The sequence below is a fragment of the Pristiophorus japonicus genome, chromosome 7 (assembly GCF_044704955.1).
Source record: "Pristiophorus japonicus isolate sPriJap1 chromosome 7, sPriJap1.hap1, whole genome shotgun sequence".
NCBI classification, from domain to species: domain Eukaryota; kingdom Metazoa; phylum Chordata; class Chondrichthyes; family Pristiophoridae; genus Pristiophorus; species Pristiophorus japonicus.
Genome location: NC_091983.1, coordinates 187,505,315 through 187,526,643, shown reverse-complemented (window position 1 = coordinate 187,526,643; position 21,329 = coordinate 187,505,315). Strand labels below are relative to the sequence as shown.

At 43.9% G+C, this 21,329-nt stretch overlaps 1 protein-coding gene across 4 annotated transcripts in view; it reads left to right on the top strand.

Annotated features, from left to right (window-relative positions):
• The first annotated feature begins 1,911 nt into the window (after positions 1–1,911).
• The window catches only part of hace1 (HECT domain and ankyrin repeat containing E3 ubiquitin protein ligase 1), a 90,146-nt gene continuing 70,728 nt past the window's right edge, over positions 1,912–21,329 (top strand). For 2 of the 4 annotated variants that reach the window (XM_070885609.1, XM_070885608.1), the window contains exons 1-4: positions 1,912–2,277; positions 10,819–10,873; positions 17,568–17,657; positions 21,121–21,225. In XM_070885609.1, the coding sequence (XP_070741710.1) occupies positions 2,187–2,277; positions 10,819–10,873; positions 17,568–17,657; positions 21,121–21,225 (341 nt within the window). In that variant the 5' untranslated portion in view covers positions 1,912–2,186. Of the gene's footprint in view, positions 2,278–10,818; positions 10,874–16,528; positions 16,567–17,567; positions 17,658–20,187; positions 20,254–21,120; positions 21,226–21,329 lie in introns of those variants that run through there. The other 2 variants (XM_070885610.1, XM_070885611.1) reach the window with 2 other exon arrangements.

Below are 21,329 nucleotides of genomic sequence, written 5' to 3'. Positions count from 1 at the left end.
TACGTGACTTACACAATACCCACCCAGGCATAGTAATGATGAAAGCTATAGCCAGATCCTATGTGTGGTGGCCCGGCATCGACTCAGATTTGGAGTCTTGTGTGCACCAATGCAACACTTGCTCTCAACTGAGCAATGCACCCAGGGAGGCACCGCGAAGTTTGTAGCCGTGGCCCTCCAACCCGTGGTCTATTATCCACGTTGGCTTTGCTGGCCCGTTTCTAGGCAAAATGTTTTTGGTTGATGTGGATGCTTATTCAAAATGGATTGAGTGTGTAATAACGTCTGTAAGCACGTCCACTGCCACCATCGAAAGCCTCCGAGCCATGTTTGCCACGCACGGCCTGGCTGATATCCTTGTCAGTGACAATGGGCCGTGCTTCACCAGCGCTGAATTCAAGGAATTCATGACCCGCAATGGGACCAAGCACGTCACATCTTCCCTGTTCAAGCCCGCATCTAACGGCCAGGCAGATTGGGTAGTGCGAACCATCAAGCAAAGCTTGAAACGCGTGTCAGAAAGCTCCCTGCAGACCCGCCTGTCCCGAGACCTGCTCAGCTACCGCACAAGACCCCACTCGCTCACCGGGGTTCACCCTGTCAAACTGCTCATGAAAAGGGCACTCAAAACAAGGCTCTCTCTAGTGCACCCTGATCTCCATGATCATGTCGAGGGCAGGCGGCATCAACAAAGCATATACCACGCTTATGTAAATTTGTCACGCGATATTGAAGTCAATGACCCTGTATTTGTATTCAACTGGCTTGCTAGCACTGTCGTAGCTAAAGAAGGGAGTAGGGTGTCAAACTTGCAAATGGACTAACTTGCAGAAAGCATTTGGCCCAAACCAAACTGTGATTCACAGACAGCCACGAGCAACCTGAAGAGGACACCACCAACTTCAACCCTCCGATACAGACAGAAGTGGCAACCGACATCACGGTTGACCATGAAGCTGAACTCATCATCTGCAGCAGCCCAGCAAGGCCAGCTGCACAGCAGCACAGCGAAGGCCCAACCAACTCACCTGCACCTCTGTTTGTACCGAGACGATCGATTAGGGAGCGGAAAGCCCCAGATCGTCTCACACTGTAAATAAGTGTACTATGTACTTTGCGGGAGGGAGTGATGTTAGATTTGCAACACCTTGTAACCAGCATTCTACTGCCACCAGAGGGCGCATCTGTTGGAGTCCCAAGGGATCCCAGCATCCCTTGGGAGCACTGCATATAAGCAGGTCTCCCATGCTGTACCAACACTCTGGGGTCAGAGTAAAGAGACTAAGGTCACACTTACTCAAGTCTACAGTACTCAATCACATTGCTTTATTTGAGACACAACAAGAACCATACAGGTTTTCAGCACAGAAGGAGGTCAATTGGACCATCATATTTATGCCATATTTGTGAGAGAAATCCAAAAGTAATCCCACTACTGTGCACCCCCTCCACCACCCACCCTCAGCCTTGGTGCAGTTGGTAGCACTTCTACCTGAGTCAGAAGGTTATGGCATCAAGGTTGTTCCCACTCCAGGAACTGGAGCACAAAATCTCAGCTGACACTTCAGTGCAGTACTGGGGGGATGCTACACTGTCGGATCAGATGTTAATCCCCTGTTGTTGTTGTCAAAGGCGCTATATAAATGTAACTTGCTTTTGTTAAAAGGCTCTGTAGAAATACAAGTCTTTTCTTTCATAACCCCTGCTTCAAATCTGTTAAAACACTTCTTTAAAAAAAAACACGTAAATGAGCTCCAAGTATCAGTGTGTGTGTGGACATCCCACTCAGACCTGTTCAACTGACGGAAAGGTGGCAGGACTACAGCCCCCAGGATGCAGTGCGCGACGCGCTTCCGGCTCTGAGCGTCCTCCAATGGCGAGCGCCGCCTAGCCGGAAGCGGTGCGGAAGTCGGAAGTCTGGGAGCAGTGACGGTTGGGGTGGTAACGGCCTGGGGTTCGGATTGATTTTTGAACGGTGTGCGGGGCGGAGCGGAGCGGAGCGGCGGCCGCGCGATGAGGGGAAGCGGCTGGCAGCAGCAGCAGCAACAACAACAACAACAACAACACGGGAGGCGGCGGCGGCAGGGACAGCAGCAACAGCCTCTGCCCTGAGAGAGCCGGGCCGGCCGGAGGACAGACAGGGCCTGCGCCTGTGCGCTTTCTGTCTACACTCGCCGCGCCTGTAGATGATGGAACGGGCGATGGAGCAGCTGAACGTGCAGCTGAGCCGACTGACCCGCTCCCTGAGACGGGCCCGGACCGTGGAGCTCCCGGAAGGTGAGGCGGCCGGACACGGGTGGATGCAAGGGGCTGGAAACGCTGCTTCTGTTGACACCATGGCCCGCACTGCGCGGGCACGGTAGCATCGTGCTTGTGTTACTGTGCCAGTACTGCAGAGAAAGAAAGACAGACTTGCATTTATATAGCGCCTTTCACGATCATCAAGACGTCTCAAAGCACTTGCATAAGAATATAAGAAATAGGATCAGGAGTAGGCCATACGGCCTCTCGAGCCTGCTCCGCCATTCAATAAGACCATGGCTGATCCGTTCATGGACTCGGCTCCACTTCCCTGCCCGCTCCCCATAACCCCTTATCCCCTTATCGTTTAAGAAACTATCTATTTCTATCTTAAATTTATTCAATGTCCCAGCTTCCGCAGCTCTCTGAGGCAGCAAATTCCACAGATTTACAACCCTCTGAGAGAAGTTCCTCCTCATCTCAGTTTTAAATGGACGGCCCCTTATTCTAAGATCGTGCCGTCTAGTTCTAGTCTTCCCCATCAGTGGAAACATCCTCTCTGCAACCACCTTGTCAAGCCCCCTCATAATTTTATATGTTTCGATAAGATCACCTCTCATTCTTCATTCCAGTGAGTAGAGGTCCATCCTTTTCAACCTTTCCTCATAAGTCAACCCCCTCATCTCCGGAATCATTTCACAGCCAATTAAGTACTTCTGGAGTATGGGCACTATCGTAATAGGAAACGCGACAGCCAATTTGCGCAAAGCAAGCTCTCACAAACATCAGTGTGATAATGACCAGATCATTTTTTTGTTATTTTTTATGTTTTTGTCCAGAGATGTGGACAAATGATCTAGAGACATGAATTCAAATCCCACCACAATAGTTAATTAAATTAATTCAGTTAATTGAATTAAAAATTAAATAAAAAGCTGGTATCAGCAATGTTGACTACCGAGTTGTCTAGAAACCCACCTGGTTCACTAATGTCCTTTTAGGGAAGGAAGGAAATCTGCCGTCCTTACCCGGTCTGGCCTATGTGGTTCCAGACCCACAGCAATATTGACCCTCAACTGCCCTCCGAAACGGCACGGCAAGCCACTCAGTTGTAACAAACTGCTACGAAAATGGACTACGGTTTAAGAAGGCTCATCACCATGTTCTTGAGGGTAATTAGGGGCGCCCTGCATCCCGTTAATTTTTTTTTCAATCCTCCTGATTCCTTACACTCGTGATGTGTTACACTTCCCAGGCATATTGCAGATCAATTACAGATTTGGGTTGGTTTCTTGGTAAGGAATGTTTGCAGCTTGATTGATTGGAGCCTGAAATTTTACAAGTATCAGGTGATTTGTGAAATTTCCTAAGCTGACACCTGTTTAGCTACAATTGTCCTTTGGGATCCATTGCACTACTTTCCTCACAGGGAATATCTGGGCACTGACAAAAGGACAAGTCATTTTAGCAGCTGAACAATTCTGCTGTAGGCCCCCAAACAACACGCGAGCAACATCCAGGGGTGTCGGGTAATATTTAACTGGATTGATAGAAACATAGAAATGTGCAGGACTATAAAGGTATAATTCCAGTTAAGAGCATAAGAAATAGGAGCTCGAGATACATTCGGCCCCTCGAGTCTGCTCTGCCATGCAATAAGGTTATGGCTGATCTTCTATCTCCACTCCACTTTCCCACCCTATCACTTGATTCCCATAGTATCCAAAAATTTATCTATCTCGGCTTTGAATACACTCAATGACTGAACACGCACAACCCTCTGGGGTAGACAATTCCGAAGATTCACAACCCTCTGAGTGAAAATATTTCTTATCAGTTCTAAATGGCTGACCCCTTATCCTAAGATTATGCCCCCTAGTTCTAGACTCTCCAGTCGGGGAAAAAGCCCCTCAGCATCTACCCTGTCAAACCCTCTAAGAATGTTCTACGTTTCAATGAAATCACCACTCAGTCATCTAAACTCCAGAGAATGTTGGCATGTTCTACTCAATCTCTGCTCAAAGAACAGCCCTCTTATCCCTGGAATTAATCTATTGAACCTTCGTTGCACTGCCTCTAAGGCAATCTGATCAAGTGAATTAAAAAAAAAGGGTAACATGACAACTATTGTTGGACTTGTGATCTTAATATTTGCAAGGACTATTTGTGTGAACGTTAACCTTTTCGTGTGTTTTTGAGAGAACCGAGTGTGTTTTTTTTTGACCGCTGTGTCTGCTTTCCTTCCCAAATCTTTTAAGTAAGTATACACGTGTGTGGCAAGCACGTTTTTAACTTGTGCTGCATCCTGTAGACTGGCACTCTTCAGTTTATAGCTGCAATGTTTATTCTGCTTCCCTTTGTACTTATTAACATTGGATTTCCAATTGCTATTTCTCAGCTTAACTTTCCTCTTTGTACTTCATCTGTCTGCTGTGAATGGTTTGCAAATCCCATCCCACCTTAGTGTCATTGGCAAATTTTGATTCTTTTTGCCTCTACCTCCACTTCAAAATTATTGCCGTACACCATGAATAATAAAGATGCGATTTCTTATTTCTGATTCTTGAGGCACCCCACTAATTACTTCCTACCACTCTGATGTTGCTCAATGCATGGCCACTGTGTCTCTGATGCAGCTAGTAGCTAATTCACTTCAATAACTGCCCTTCTATTCCATGTTGTTCTACATTTAGGACCAATCTCCCATGTGGCATTGTATCAAAAGCCTTGCAGTCCTGATAAACAATGCCCAGAGAGTACCCTTTATCCACAAACTCTGATATCCTCAAAACAATTGAAGTTTTGTTAAACATATAAAATTAAATACAGAAAATAGGTGCAGGAGTAGGCCATTCGGCCCTTCGAGCCTGCACCACCATTCAATAAGATCATGGCTGATCATTCACCTCAGTACCCCTTTCCTGCTTTCTCTCCATACCCCTCGATCCCTTTAGCCATAAGGGCCATATCTAATTCCCTCTGGAATATATCCAATGAACTGGCATCAACAACTCTCTGCGGCAGGGAATTCCACAGGTTAGCAACTCTCTGAGCCCCTTATCCTAAGATTGTGTCCCCTGGTTCTGGACTTCCCCAACATCGGGAACATTCTTCCCGCATCTAACCTGTCGCATCCCGTCAGAATCTTATACGTTTCTGTGAGATCCCCTCTCATCCTTCTAAACTCCAGTGTATAAAGGCCTACTTGATCCAGTCTCTCCTTGTACGTAAGTCCAGCCATCCCTGGAATCAGTCTGGTGAACCTTCACTGCACTCCCTCAATAGCAAGAACGCCCTTCCTCAGGTTAGGAGACTAAAACTGAACACAATATTCCAGGTGAGGCCTCACCAAGGCCCTGTACAACTGCAGTAAGACCTCCCTGCTCCTATACGCAAATCCCCTAGCTATGAAGGCCAACATGCCATTTGCTGCCTTCACCGCCTGCTGTACCTGCATGTCAACTTTCAATGACTGATGAACCATGACACCCAGGTCTCGTTGCACCTCCCCTTTTCCTAATCTGCTGCCATTCAGATAATATTCTGCCTTCGTGTTATTGCCTCCAAAGTGGATAACCTCACATTTATCCACATTATACTACATCTGCCATGCTTTTGCCCACTCACCTAACCTGTCCAAATCACCTGCAGCCTCTTAGCATCCTCCTCACAGCTCACACCACCATCCAGTTTAGTGTTATCTGCAATCTTGGAGATATTACATTCAATTCCTTCATCCAAATCATTAATGTATATTGTAAAGAGCTGGGGTCCCAGCACTGAGCCCTGCGGCACTCCACTAGTCACTGCTTCCCATTCCGAAAAGGACCCATTTATCCTGACTCTCTGCTTCCTGTCTGCCAACCAGTTCTCTATCCACGCCAGTACATTACCCCCAATACCATGTGCTTTGATTTTGCACACCAATCTCTTATGTGGGACCTTGTCAAAAGCCTTTTGAAAGTCCAAATACACCACATCCACTGGTTCTCCCTTGTCCACTCTACTAGTTACATCCTCAAAAAATTCCAGAAGATTTGTCAAGCATGATTTCCCCTTCATAAATCCATGTTGACGTGGACCGATCCTGTCACTGCTTTCCAAATGCGCTGCTATTTCATCCTTAATAATTGATTACAACATTTTCCCCACTACTGATGTCAGGCTAACCGGTCTATAATTACCTGTTTTCTCCCTTTTTTTAAAAAGTGGTGTTACATTAACTACCCTCCAGTCCATAGGAACTGATCCCGAGTTGATAGACTGTTGGAAAATGATCACCAATGCATCCACTATTTCTAGGGCCACTTCCTTAAGTACTCTCGGATGCAGACAATCAGGCCCTGGGGATTTATCGGCCTTCAATCCCATCAATTTCCCCAACACAATTTCCTGCCAATAAGGATATCCTTCAGTTCCTCCTTCTCTCTAGACCCTCGGTCCCCTACTACATCCAGAAGGTTATTTATGTCTTCCTTAGGGAAGACAGAACCAAAGTATTTGTTCAATTGGTCTGCCATTTCTTTGTTCCCCATTAAAAATTAACCTGAGTCCGACTGCAAGGGACCTACGTTTGTCTTCACTAATCTTTTTCTCTTCACATATCTATAGAAGCTTTTGCAGTCAGTTTTTATGTTCCCGGCAAGCTTCCTCTCATACTCTATTTCCCTCCTCCTAATTAGACCCTTTGTTTTTCTCTGCTGAATTCTAAATTTCTCCCAGTCCTCAGGTTGGCTTTATTTTTTGGCCAATTTATCTGCTTCTTCCTTGGGATCAAACACTATCCTTCATTTCCCTCGTTAGCCACGGTTGAGCTACCTTCCCTGTTTTATTTTTACTCCAGACAGGGATGTGCAATTGTTGAAGTTCATCTATGTGATCTATAAATGTTTGCCATTGCCTATCCACCGTCAACCCTTTAAGTATCATTTGCCAGTCTATTCTAGCCAATTCACACCTCATGCTGTCAAAGTTAGCTTTCCTTAAGTTCAGGACCCTAGTTTTTGAATTAACTGTGTCACTCTCCATCTTAATAAAGAATGATACCATATTATGGTCACTCTTCCCCAAGGGGCCTCGCACAACAAGATTGCTAATTAGTCCCTTCTCATTATACATCACCCAGTCTAGGATGGCCAGCTCTCTAGTTGGTTCCTCGACATATTGGTCAAGAAAACGATCCCTAATACACTCCAGGAAATCCTCCTCCACCGCATTGCTACCAGTTTGGTTAGCCCAATATATTTGTAAATTAAAGTTGCCATGATAACTGCTGTACTTTTATTGCACACATCCCTTATTTCTTGTATGATGCTGTCCCCAACCTCACTACTACTGTTTGGTGGTCTGTACACAACCCCCACCAGCCTTTTCTGCCCTTTGGTATTCCGTAGCTCCACCCATACCGATTCCACATCATCCAAGCCAGTGTCCTTCCTTACTATTGCATTAATTTCCTCTTTAACTAGTAACGCCACCCCACCTCCTTTTCCTTTCTGTCTATCCTTCCTAAATGTTGAATATTCCTGGATGTTGAGTTCCCAGCCTTGGTCATCCTGGAGCCATGTCTCTATGATGCCAATTACATCATATCCATTAACTGCAATCTGCGCAGTTAATTCATCCCCTGATGGACTTCATACTCCCCTTGTTGTTTTGTGAAGCTCATCTTCAGGGTAACTAGTAATGTTTTATCTGTGACAGATGTCTGGATCATTAGCCTGTATTTTCTAAAACAGTCTTTTTGCCCTTTTTTTAAAGGTAGGTGCTGCGTTCCTTTCTCTCCAATCCTTTGGTGCAATTAGCAATTCTAATGGTGCCCGAAAGATCCTTCCTAAAACCTAACAATTTTCATCAGCTGTTTCCTTAAGTAGGCTGTCTTAATCCTCAATCAGTGCCTTCATTGTTTCCCACACTTATTTATTTCAATTTTTCTTTTTGCTCGTGATCAAAAGTTCACTCCCGTTGATGATCAAATTAATAGCGTTCTAGTGATTACATTAAAGTCTATGGATGTTATGTTGGTGCTATATAGAGGATGCCTGTGTCTGTCGCAAGACACATTCTTGTGGGCAGAAGGGCGAGGACGCGTGGCTTCCACAGTGTATTAATGTTAATCTTGTATGGTATGTACTTCCTATAAATATTACATGTACTGTAACACAGTCGCTGTCATCCTTGGTTGGTAACTCCCTCCCTAAACCTCTCCGCTGCTGTACCTCTTTCCTCCTTTAAATCGCTCCTCAAAATCTACCTGCCGTCTGCCCCAATAACTCCTTATGTGGCTCGATGTTAAATTTTGTTTGATAACACTCCTGTGAAGCACCTTGGGACGTTTTACTATGTTAAAGATGCTATATAAATGCAAGTTGTTGCTGTTCAATTAGCAAAACATTCCAATATATTTACAGAACCTTAATGCACCATGTACACAGCAGTGTGCATTGGGCGTGGTTTGTCAAAAATCTTGCACCAGAAGCTTTCTAGCTGTGGGCCATAAAGCCACGAGTGAAGATTGGTGTTTGAATATATTCACTGAACCATCAAACCAGCTGCATTTGGATGGTCACTGGCCTGTTCTTAAGTGTGCTGTTGTCTACCCAGTGGACTAGCCTGAAACAACTGCCGCCTTATGGTGAACTGAGAGACTAGCCCTGTTTCATTAGCAGAAACAAACTCTTGTATCTCCAAAAAGCAGTCTCTGATACAGCGTGTTCCATGATAGCTGATTGTTGAGTTAAATGCAAATATATGGGTTTGCTCATGTAATGCCAATTAATGAATTAAAATTCAGGTTGGTCTTGGTGCGGTGTCGGTCATCCCGTTTTGAAATCTGTCATTCCGTTTTAGGCAATTTAACATTTTGAAGCGAGCTGTTTTTGTAAATTGACCTATTATTTACCTGCATGTTTTTCCATGGGCAACATGGTGATTAGGGAGTTATGTTAGAAAAACAAAGACTATAGTGTACTTTTGTTCTTTAGCTGAATGTAATTTGCATAATCGTCTTAACTTGGAATTGTTCAGATGATCCAGGTTTTTGTGTTTATGTCACTACTTTATCATGCAACATTTTGAAACTACATTACTCTAGGAAAATGTAGCTTTTTAAAATAACTTCATTCATATATTCAAATAGCCTCAATAACCATTTGATTTTTTTTCTCTCTCTTGGCTGTGGGGTACAATTCTGTGAGCAGCAATGCCCTCTGGTACTTTGTCCAAGTGAATATTCTTATAGGAGCTGAGTCAGTGAATGTCAGGAGGGCATTTGACCATGGAAAACAACACTGCAAAGCCTGTTCCTGTCTCCGTTTGATGCCAGCATTAGTGTACTTTCAAGCAAAAGTTACTGGAGAGATGGGGCCCTCGGTAGGAATGCTAATGTCAGTTGTGGCGTCCCACTGGCATCATGACTGAGATGACTTCCTCAGCACAGACTGGATCGAACATTGGCCAGTGTGGTTCAATATTGCATCATCAATATTGCACCATCTATTTGCTAGGGCATGGTTTTAATCAGTGATTTGTCTGTACCAATACGGTTACTGAGAGAGGAACCAGGGGGTGAATTAGCTTGGATTGTTCCAGTGTAATTCTTACTGGTTACTGAATGACATTGGCAGAGCCTTGGGAGCATGCTATTTGTTGAGCAGGGAATAGAGCTAGGATATCATTGAGGTTGGGGGAGGGGGGTAGTGAGAAGTGGGAAATTATATCAGCACTGTCTTTGGGTGCACCCTGTGTTTGACACACATGCCCTGCAACAAAGCCCTGCAAACATCCATTTCATGCAGCAATTTGTAGAACGGATATGTTGAAGTGTTGTCAGAAAGAGATATCAGCAGCTTCAATGTGGAGATTGGTGGCCGCCATCTCGAAAGATTTAAAAACAGTTCTGAGTGTTATCTATTTTCAGTGGATAATTAACTCCTTTTCTTCCCTCCTCTCCACAATGAAACGTGGTCCAGTTTATCTCTCCAATTTAACCGAAAGAGATTCCGGAGTGGACAAAATAAAAGGAATCCCACTGCTTAACTTCAGTACACTGACCCTACAAGCTGCTACATAAAATGGTTATTTCCAATATTATGTAGGGGAGTTCTGTAAAAGAAAATGATAAAGGAAAAAATGCAAATGGTGGAAATCTGAAATAATAAACAATAGGCCAGTTTGCATCGGTAAAGAGAAAAGGCAGGTCATGATATTTCGGATGTGGATCTGATGAAGGGTATATGCCCGAAACGCCATAACTTTCTGTTTCTCTTTAATAAAGCTGATTAGTCCAGTGTGTGTTTCCAGCCTCCTGTTTTTTTTATTTCTAATAAAGGTAAGTTTTGAGGAGTGGAAGGAGGAAAGATATTGGAAATCAAGGAATATTCTTGTGCGGCCAAGTATATTTGATTCAGTTTTCCAGATAATTGGAACATTCCAATCGTTTCTAATCAGTTGTTTATCCTTTTTCGGTCTTATTTATGAGAAAATGAAAAGGAACATTTGGTATTCTGCTGCTTCAAGATGTTCAGTGCATCATCTTAGCCAGGCTAACAAACCATGTTTTTGTTTCCCCTCTTACAGATAATGAAACTGCAGTTTATACATTGATGCCGATGGTAATGGCTGATCAGCACAGGTGAGCTTTGTTTACAGTCTCATTTTCCATGAATAAGTTTAATACTATGTTGAAAGGAAAGATATGAGAGTAATAATACAATAATCGAATGGAAGGAAGACAAAGACTAGAAGGTTTATATCTTTCATCTAGTAATTGTGCCTTTTACTGTTCCTCAGTTTTTATTTTACATAGAAAATAGGTGCAAGAGTAGGCCATTCGGCCCTTCGAGGCTGCACCGCCATTCAATGAGTTCATGGCTGAACATGTAACTTCAGTACCCCATTCCTGCTTTCTTGCCATACTCCTTGATCCCCCTAGTTGTAAGGACTACATCGAACTCCTTTTTGAATATATTTAGTGAATTGGCCTCAACAACGTTCTGTGGTAGAGAATTCCACGGGTTCACCACTCTCTGGGTGAAGAAGTTTCTCCTCATCTCGGTCCTAAATGCCTTACCCCCTTAAACTTAGACTGTGACCCCTGGTTCTGGACTTCCCCACCATTGGGAACATTCTTCCTGCATCTAACCTGTCTCAACCCGTCAGAATTTTAAACGTTTCTATGAGATCTCCTCTCATTCTTCTGAACTCCAGTGAATACAAACCCAGTTGATCCAGTCTTTCTTGATATGTCAGTCCCGCCATCCCGGGAATCAGTCTGGTGAACCTTCGCTGCACTCTCTCAATAGCAAGAATGTCCTTCCTCAAGTGAGGAGACCAAAACTCTGCACAATACTCCAGGTGTGGTCTCACCAAGGCCCTGTACAACTGTAGTAACACTTCCCTGCCCCTGTACTCAAATCCCCTCGCTATGAAGGCCAACATGCCATTTGCTGCCTTAACCGCCTGCTGTACCTGCATGCCAACCTTCAATGACTGATGTACCATGACACCCAGGTCTCGTTGCACCTCCCCTTTTCCTAATCTGTCACCATTCAGATAATAGTCTGTCTCTCTGTTTTTACCACCAAAGTGGATAACCTCACATTTATCCACATTATACTTCATCTGCCATGCATTTGCCCACTCGCCTAACCTATCCAAGTCACTCTGCAGCCTCAGCATCCTCCTCGCAGCTCACACTGCCACCCAACTAAGTGTCATCCGCAAATTTGGAGATACTACATTTAATCCCCTCGTCTAAATCATTAATGTACAATGTAAACAGCTGGGGCCCCAGCACAGAACCTTGCAGTACCCCACTGGTCACTGCCTGCCATTCTGAAAAATACCCATTTACTCCTAATCTTTGCTTCCTGTATGCCAACTAGTTCTCAATCCACGTCAGCACACTACCCCCAATCCCAAACTTTGCATCTCTTGTGTGGGATCTTGTCGAAAACCTTCTGAATGTCTAAATACACCACATCAACTGGTTCCCCTTTGTCCACTCTACTGGAAACATCCTTAAAAAAATTCCAGAAGATTTGTCAAGCAAGATTTCCCTTTCACAAATCCATGCTGACTTGGACCGATCATGTTACCTCTTTCCAAATGCGCTGCTATGACATCCTTAATAATTGATTCCATCATTTTACCCACTACCGAAGTCAGGCTGACTGGTCTATAATTCCCTGTTTTCTCTCTCCCTCCTTTATTAAAAAGTGGGATTACATTGGCTACCCTCCACTCCACAGGAACTGATTCAGAATCAATGGAATGTTGGAACATGACTGTCAATGCTTCTGCTATTTCCAAGGCCACCTCCTTAAGTACTCTGGGATGCAGACCATTAGGCCCTGGGGATTTACCGGCCTTCAATCCCATCAATTTCCCCAACACAATTTCCCGATTAATAAGGATTTCCCTCAGTTCCTCCTTTTTACTGGACCCTCTGACCCCTTTTATATCCGGAAGGTTGATTGTGTTCTCCTTAGTGAATACCGAACCAAAGTACTTGTTCAATTGGTCTGCCATTTCTTTATTCCCAGTTATGACTTCCCCTGATTCTGACTGCAGGGGACCCACGTTTGTCTTTACTAACTTTTTTTCTCTTTACATATCTATAGAAACATAGAAACATAGAAAATAGGTGCAGGAGTAGGCCATTTGGCCCTTCTAGCCTGCATCGCCATTCAATGAGTTCATGGCTGAACATGCAACTTCAGTACCCCATTCCTGCTTTCTCACCATACCCCTTAATCCCCCTAGTATTAAGGACTTCATCTAACTCCTTTTTGAATATATTTAGTGAATTGGCCTCAACAACTTTCTGTGGTAGAGAATTTCACAGGTTCACCACTCTCTGGGTGAAGAAATTTCTCCTCATCTCGGTCCTAAATGGCTTACCCCTTATCCTTGGACTGTGTCCCCTGGTTCTGGACTTCCCCAACATTGGGAACATTCTTCCTGCATCTAACCTGTCTAACCCCGTCAGAATTTTAAACGTTTCTGAGGTCCCCTCTCATTCTTCTGAACTCCAGTGAATACAAGCCCAGTTGATCCAGTCTTTCTTGACAGGTCAGTCCCGCCATCCCGGGAATCAGTCTGGTGAACCTTCGCTGCACTCCCTCAATAGCAAGAATGTCCTTCCTCAGGTTAGGAGACCAAAACTGTACACAATACTCCAGGTGTGGCCTCACCAAGGCCCTGTACAACTGTAGCAACACCTCCCTGCCCCCGTACTCAAATCCCCTCGCTATGAAGGCCAACATGCCATTTGCTTTCTTAACCGCCTGCTGTACCTGCATGCCAACCTTCAATGACTGATGTACCATGACACCCAGGTCTCTTTGCACCTCCCCTTTTCCTAATCTGTCACCATTCAGATAATAGTCTGTCTCTCTGTTTTTACCACCAAAGTGGATAACCTCACATTTATCCACATTATACTTCATCTGCCATGCATTTGCCCACTCACCTAACCTATCCAAGTCACTCTGCAGCCTCATAGCATCCTCCTCGCAGCTCACACTGCCACCCAACTAAGTGTCATCCGCAAATTTGGAGATACTACATTTAATCCCCTCGTCTAAATCATTAATGTACAGTGTAAACAGCTGGGGCCCCAGCACAGAACCTTGCGGTACCCCACTAGTCACTGCCTGCCATTCTGAAAAGTCGCCATTTACTCCTACTCTTTGCTTCCTGTCTAACAACCAGTTCTCAATCCATTTCAGCACACTACTCCCAATCCCATGTGCTTTAACTTTGTACATTAATCTCTTGTGTGGGACCTTGTCGAAAGCCTTCTGAAAGTCCAAATGTACCACATCAACTGGTTCTCCCTTGTCCACTCTACTGGAAACATCCTCAAAAAATTCCAGAAGATTTGTCAAGCATGATTTCCCTTTCACAAATCTATGCTGACTTGGACCTATCATATCACCTCTTTCCAAATGCACTGCTATGACATCTTTAATAATTGATTCCATCATTTTACCCACTACCGATGTCAGGCTGACCGGTCTATAATTCCCTGTTATCTCTCTCCCTCCTTTTTTAAAAAGTGGGGTTACATTGGCTACCCTCCACTCCATAGGAACTGATCCAGAATCAATGGAATGTTGGAAAATGACTGTCAATGCATCCACTATTTCCAAGGCCACCTCCTTAAGTACTCTGGGATGCAGTCCAGCAGGCCCTGGTGATTTATCGGCCTTCAATCCCATCAATTTCCCCAACACTATTTCCCGACTAATAAGGATTTCCCTCAGTTCCTCCTCCTTACTGGACCCTCCGACCCCTTTTACATCCGGAAGGTTGTTTGTGTCCTCCTCAGTGAATACCGAACCAAAGTACTTGTTCAATTGGTCCGCCATTTCTTTGTTCCCCGTTATGACTTCCCCTGATTCTGACTGCAGGGGACCTACGTTTGTCTTTACTAACCTTTTTCTCTTTACATATCCATAGAAACTTTTGCAATCCGTCTTAATGTTCCCTGCAAGCTTCTTCTCGTACTCCATTTTCCCTGCCCTAATCAAACCCTTTGTCCTCCTCTGCTGAGTTCTAAATTTCTCCCAGTCCCGGGTTCGCTGCTATTTCTGGCCAATTTGTATGCCACTTCCTTGGCTTTAATACTATCCCTGATTTCCCTTGATAGCCACGGTTGAGCCACCTTCCCTTTTTTATTTTTACGCCAGACAGCAATGTACAATTGTTGTAGTTCATCCATGCGGTCCCTAAATGTCTGCCATTGCCCATCCACAATTAACCCTTTCAGTATCATTCGCCAATCTATCCTAGCCAATTTACGCCTCATACCTTCAAAGTTACCCTTCTTTAAGTTCTGGACCATGGTCTCTGAATTAACTGTTTCATTCTCCATCCTAATGCAGAATTCCACCATGTTATGGTCACTCTTCCCCAAGGGGCCTCGCACAACGAGATTGCTAATTAATCCTCTCTCATTACACAACACCCAGTCTAAGATGGCCTCCCCCCTAGTTGGTTCCTCGACATATTGGTCTAAAAAACCATCCCTTATGCACTCCTCCTCCACCGTATTGTTTCCAGTTTGGTTAGCCCAATCAATATGTAGATTAAAGTCACCCATGATAACTGCTGCACCTTTATTGCATGCACCCCTAATTTCCTGTTTGATGCCCTCCCCAACATCACTACTACTGTTTGGAGGTCTGTGCACAACTCCCACCAGCGTTTTCTGCCCTTTGGTATTCCGTCGCTCCACCCATACCGATTCCACATCATCCAAGCTAATGTCTTTCCTTACAATTGCATTAATTTCCTTTTTAACCAGCAACACCACCTCACCTCCTTTTCCTTTCTGTCTATCCTTCCTAAATGGTGAATAGCCTTGGATGTTGAGTTCCCAGCCTTGGTCACCCTGGAGACATGTCTCTGTGATGCCAACCACATCATATCCGTTAACTGCTATCTGCGCAGTTAATTCGTCCACCTTATTCCGAATACTCCTTGCATTGAGGCACAGAGCCTTCAGGCTTGCCTTTTTAACACACGTTGACCCTTTAGAATTTTGCTGCAAAGTGGCCCTTGTTGTTTTTTGCCTTGGGTTTCTCTGCCCTCCACTTTTATTCATCTCCTTTCTGTCTTTTGCTTCTGTCTCCATTTTGTTTTCATCTGTCTCCCTGCATTGGTTCCCATTCCCCTGCCATATTAGTTTAACTCCTCCCCAACAGCACCAGCAAACAGTCCTCCTAGGACATTGGTTCCGGTCGTGCCTAGGTGCAGACCGTCCGGTTTGTACTGGTCCCACCTCCCCCAGAACCGGTTCCAATGCCCCAGGAATGTGAATCTCTCCCTGCTGCACCACTGCTCAAGCCACGTATTCATTTGAGCTATCCTGCGATTCCTACTCTGACCAGCACGTGGCACTGGTAGCAATCCCGAGATTACTACTTTTGAGGTCCTAATTTTTAATTTAGCTCCTAGCTCATTAAATTTGTCTCGTAGGACCTCATCCCGTTTTTTACCTATATTGTTGGTACCAATGGGAGTTTCCTTCTGTTTTAGATTGGGTTTTCTGGCGACTGCAACTGTTATTGCTGTGTAATATCATTGACATTGTCACTGCTCTTAAAAGTGTTTTATGTGAATTTCAAGCATCCGCATCAAGGACTCCCACTTTCGATGTGGTGCGAGCGGATGCAGTGCTAATGTCCCTCTGCTCTGTCCCAGCAAAGTGCCTCGGGTCCCATACTCGACAGAGAATCCTGCACTGCACCAGTGTTTTGTTTTCCATTTACAACACCAGCTATCCTGTGGCCACTGAGTAAGATCGCCCAATATGGGGTAATTTTCTTTTCATTTTATTGACAGTGCGGAAGGCTGTAGTTCAGTCTTGGGGTTTAGAGGATGTTGATCATGTTGTGCTAGTTCCAATTGTATGTTGTGATAATGCATACAAACCAGTTAAGTTTGTTTCATTTACGATCCTCTGTTGTCTTTCTTCTGATTTAAAATTAAAGTCCTCTTGCGATACGTTCCCAACCATCTATAACTCCACTTGCATTCCTATGCAGTTTGTTATTCTGTTGAACTAAGAAAACAGACCGTTGTCACTAATTTCAGCCGTCTTTAGTTTTATTAATTTCAATGATGAAGAGAGTCTTCGAATAGGCTAAGAACCTCAGGGCTAAAAATTCGCTGACCTTGTGGCTGTTTTTTCGGCACTATTTTGCCGTTTTGGCAAAAAATGGTTCGGCAGGAAATTTGGTGAAGTCTTGCGGCGCTTTTCAATACTGCTGGAGAGAGGTTCGCTGTCGTGCAAGACTTGAAATTCCATTTTTCCAAAAATTTGGCTCACAGCACACTTTATTTAAGACGAAAGAAGCTGCGTTGCCGCCCTTGGATCAGCGGTAAGTATGAAGACCTGCAAATAAGGTAAGTTGAAGTTTACATTTTTTAATTCTTTTGCAGTGATTTGCTAGTTAAGTGTTTTGTGATTTTTATATTTTGTTTTGGCAATTTATTTTGAGGTGTTTTTCCCCCCTCCCTAGGCCCAACTCGCAGCGGTATCGGCCTCGGAGTAAAGTTGGCGAGGATCGCAGTTTGCGCCACGAATCCTCATTCAATGCTGATTTTTACTGCTGCGCAAATTGAAGCTCGAATTTACTGCCTCATAGCCATAGCGTTGCCATAACAATAATTTGGGCGAAAAAATACAATTATCGCCAAGAACCGAATTTCTAGCCCTCGAGTGTTTTCATTGTGACTAATAATGTGGCAATTTTATGTAGGAATTTAACCTGTAAGTGATTCAGTGACATAGTAATGGATTGTTTCTTTCCAAGGTCTGTTTCAGAGTTGTTGACAAATTCCAAGTTTGATGTCAATTATGCTTTTGGCCGTGTCAAGAGAAGCTTACTGCATATTGCAGCAAAGTAAGATTCCAAGCAGCTTACTGTTTTGTTGTATGATTTATGTGATAGAATTTTAAATATTATTCATGGTGATGTAACTATTGCTGTAAGTCCCATCTCACATTTTAATGGATATATTTCCTAGTTGGAAATAGATCTAACCTGGAAGAAAACTTGTTCTACCGCTGGACTCTTAGTAGGTTAAAATAAGTCATTCTTTCACTTGGATTTCTTGAGAAGATGCCAGTCTCAAATCGGTTTTATTTACAAAGGAAAATAGCCAAGGTTGGGCTCCTCATCACACTGCTAAAGCATACTCCCTCCCTGTCTGGTTATCTATGTGGGCTTGGACCGTCATAGATTTCTTAAATGAGGATAGCAGGAATATAAATGCAAAGTGTACCATGAACAACTTCTCTTTTTTCGGATCCTCCTGAATTTTTTTTTTTTAAACTCGGTGATTTTTCTTCTAGTATTTTAGAAACATAGAAAATAGGTGCAGGAGTAGGTCATTCAGCCCTTCGAGCCTGCACCACCATTCAATAAGATCATGGCTGATTATTCCCTCAGTACCCCTTTCCTGCTTTCTCTCCATACCCCTTGATCCCTTTAGCCATAAGGGCCATATCTAACTCCCTCTTGAATATATCCAACGAACTGGCCTCAACAACTCTCTGTGGTAGAGAATTCCACAGGCTCACAATTCTGAGCGAAGAAGTTTCTCCTCATCTCGGTCCTAAATAGCTTACCACTCCCCTTATCCTTAGTGACCCCTGGTTCTGGACTTCCCCAACATCGGGAACATTCTTCCTGCATCTAACCTGTCCAGTCCTGTCAGAATTTTATATTTCTATGAGATCCCCTCTCATCTAAACTCCAGTGAATACAGGCCCAGTCGATCCAGACTCTCCTCATATGTCAGTCCTGCCATCCCGGGAATCAGTCTGGAAAACCTTCGCTGCACTTCCTCAATAGCAAGAATGTCCTTCCTCAGATTAGGAGACCAAAACTGAAAACATATTCCAGGTGAGGCCTCACCAAGGCCCTGTACAATTGCAATAAGACCTCCCTGCTCCTATACTCAAATCCCCTAGCTATAAAGGCCATTTGCTGCCTTCACCGCCTGCTGTACCTGCAGGCCATCTTTCAATGACTGATATACCATGACACCCAGATCTCATTGCACCTCCCCTTTTTCTAATCTGCCATTCAGATAGTATTCTGCCTTCATGTTTTAGCCACCAAAGTGGATAATCTCACATTTATCCACATTATGCTGCATCTGCCATGCATTTGCCCACTCACCTAATCTGTCCAAGTCACCCTACAACCTCTTAGCAACCTTCCTCTCCCTTGGGCACTGATCTATGCTGGCATGTAGTCCTTGTAGCCTGTGTTACCTTGCTCAAGTGGTTATTCTTTGTGTGAACTGGTGAGTTTCAACAAACTGTTCGACTGTCTAGTTCAATTCTGTTAGCTTCTGGTTCAGATGACTTGTCATCAAAGGTTAAGTTTCATAACTTCTAATGCCTTCAATCAAAAACTAAAGGAGGCAGTATAGTGTACCGCAAGTACCACTGTGCTGCACTAGAAAGTTGTAGGACATGAGTTCTCACCTGCAGCATCGATTTGATAAGCCCTGACCTGCAGTTTTGAACTTGGTGTTGAGGAAGAAACATTTATGGATGATGAGAAATAACTTGCATTTATATAGCGCATTTCAACAACAACTTGAATTTATATAGAGCCTTTTAACATAGTAAAATGTCCCAAGTCAGTTCACGGGAGCATTATCAGACAAGATTTGACACCAGGCCTTGAGATATTGGGACAGGTGACTAAAACCGTGATCAAAGAAGTAGGTTTTAAGGAATGTCTTAAAGGAAGAGAGAGAGGTGAAGAGCCCGAGAGGTTTAAGGAGGGAATTCCAGAGCTTAGACCATAGCCAGGTGAAGGCACGGTCGCCAATGGTGATGCGAAGGAAATTGGGGATGCACATGAGGCCAGAATTTGAGGAATGCATAGATCTTGGGGTTTCTAGCTGTGGTTCAGTGGGTAGCACTCTCACCTCTTGAGTCAGAAGGCTAAGCTTTCAAGTCCCACTCCAGAGACTTGAGCACAAAAATCTAGGCTGACACTCCAGTGCAGTAGTGAGTGAGTGCAGCACTATCAGAGGTGTCTTTTGATGAGACATTAAACCGAGGCCCTGTTTGCTCTTTCAGTTGTAAATACAAGATCCCGTGACACAATTTCGAAGCAGAGCAGGGGAGTTCTCCCCGGTGCCCTGGTCAATATTTATCCTTCAACCAACATCACTTTTAAGAAAAGAAATATCCAGATTATCTGGTCATTATCACATTACTGTTAGTGGAAGCTTGCTGTGTGCAGATTGGCTGCTGCGTTCTCTACATTACAACAGTGACTACACTTAAAATGTACTTCATTGGTTGTAAAGTGCTTTGGGATGTCCTGAGGTTGTGAAAGGTGCTATATAAATGCAAGTCTTTTTTGTCTGGAAGATGCTGCAGAGACCAGGAGGAATGAGGCCATGGAAGGATTTGAACACAATGATGAGAATTTAAAATTTGAGGCGTTGCTGGACCAGGAACCAATGTAGGTCAGTGAGTAAAAGGCGATAGGAGAACGGGGCTTGGTGCGAGTTAGGATGCGGGCAGCAGAGTTTTGGATGTGGTCAAGTTAACGGAGGGTAGAAAATGCGAGGCTGGACAGGAGAGCATTGATTGCTGTTGTAGTTGTTTTGGTTGAAGGCTAAATGTTGGCCAGGAGACTGGGAAAACTCCCCAAATCTTGGAATAGTGCCAGGGAATCTTTTATATCCACCTGAGTGGGCTGGCTGGGCCTCGGATTAAGATTTTATCTGAAAGGTGGCGCTTTTGACAATGCAGCATTCCCTTAGTACTGCCTTGATTATGCATTCAAGTCTCTGTCGGGCTTGAACTCTGAGGTGAGAATGCTAACTCTCCACCAAAGCTGTCAGTTACAGGATAGATCAGTATAGCAGCTTGAAGAAAGTTTTATACTATTTAAGTGTTTTCTCCTTTTTTGCTGCTAATGTTAACATTCTTGCACCTGTTTACTATTTATTTTGTGCCTTTTCGTCTATATAGTTCATTGCAAATATCTCCTAATGAGATTGAACAAATCAAATCTTTTCTTTAATTGCAAACTTGAGCTGGCTTGGATGATGATCTAAGTCTATTGTATTTACCAGTAAAGTTTCATTTAATACCAAGCTTTAGTTGCTGGCTGGTTAAAAGCAGAAGCCCTTTGGCATTCCATGCTCTCCAGATTTAGTTGAACCTTAATTAAGGGGATTTGAATATTGGCTGAATAAACTATTTCAATAAATTTCCAAAATGCTAACATTCAAATAAAGGCAAAGTGTTGCCTATTGCTGAGTGTTTATGTTGTACAGTTGTGGCTCTGTTGAATGCCTATTGATTGTTTTCTTTATGTTGTACAGTTGTGGCTCTGTTGAATGCCTTATCCTGCTTCTGAAGAAAGGAGCAAATCCAAACTACCAGGACATTTCTGGGTGTACACCCCTTCACTTGGCAGCTCGGAATGGGTGAGTGTGCTAAGCCATCTCAATCCTTTTGAGTTCTTTAAGAAATTAGTACTCTTTTTCAGCTGGTAATCACTCTTAGAATATTTAGAAAATATATTAGTGAA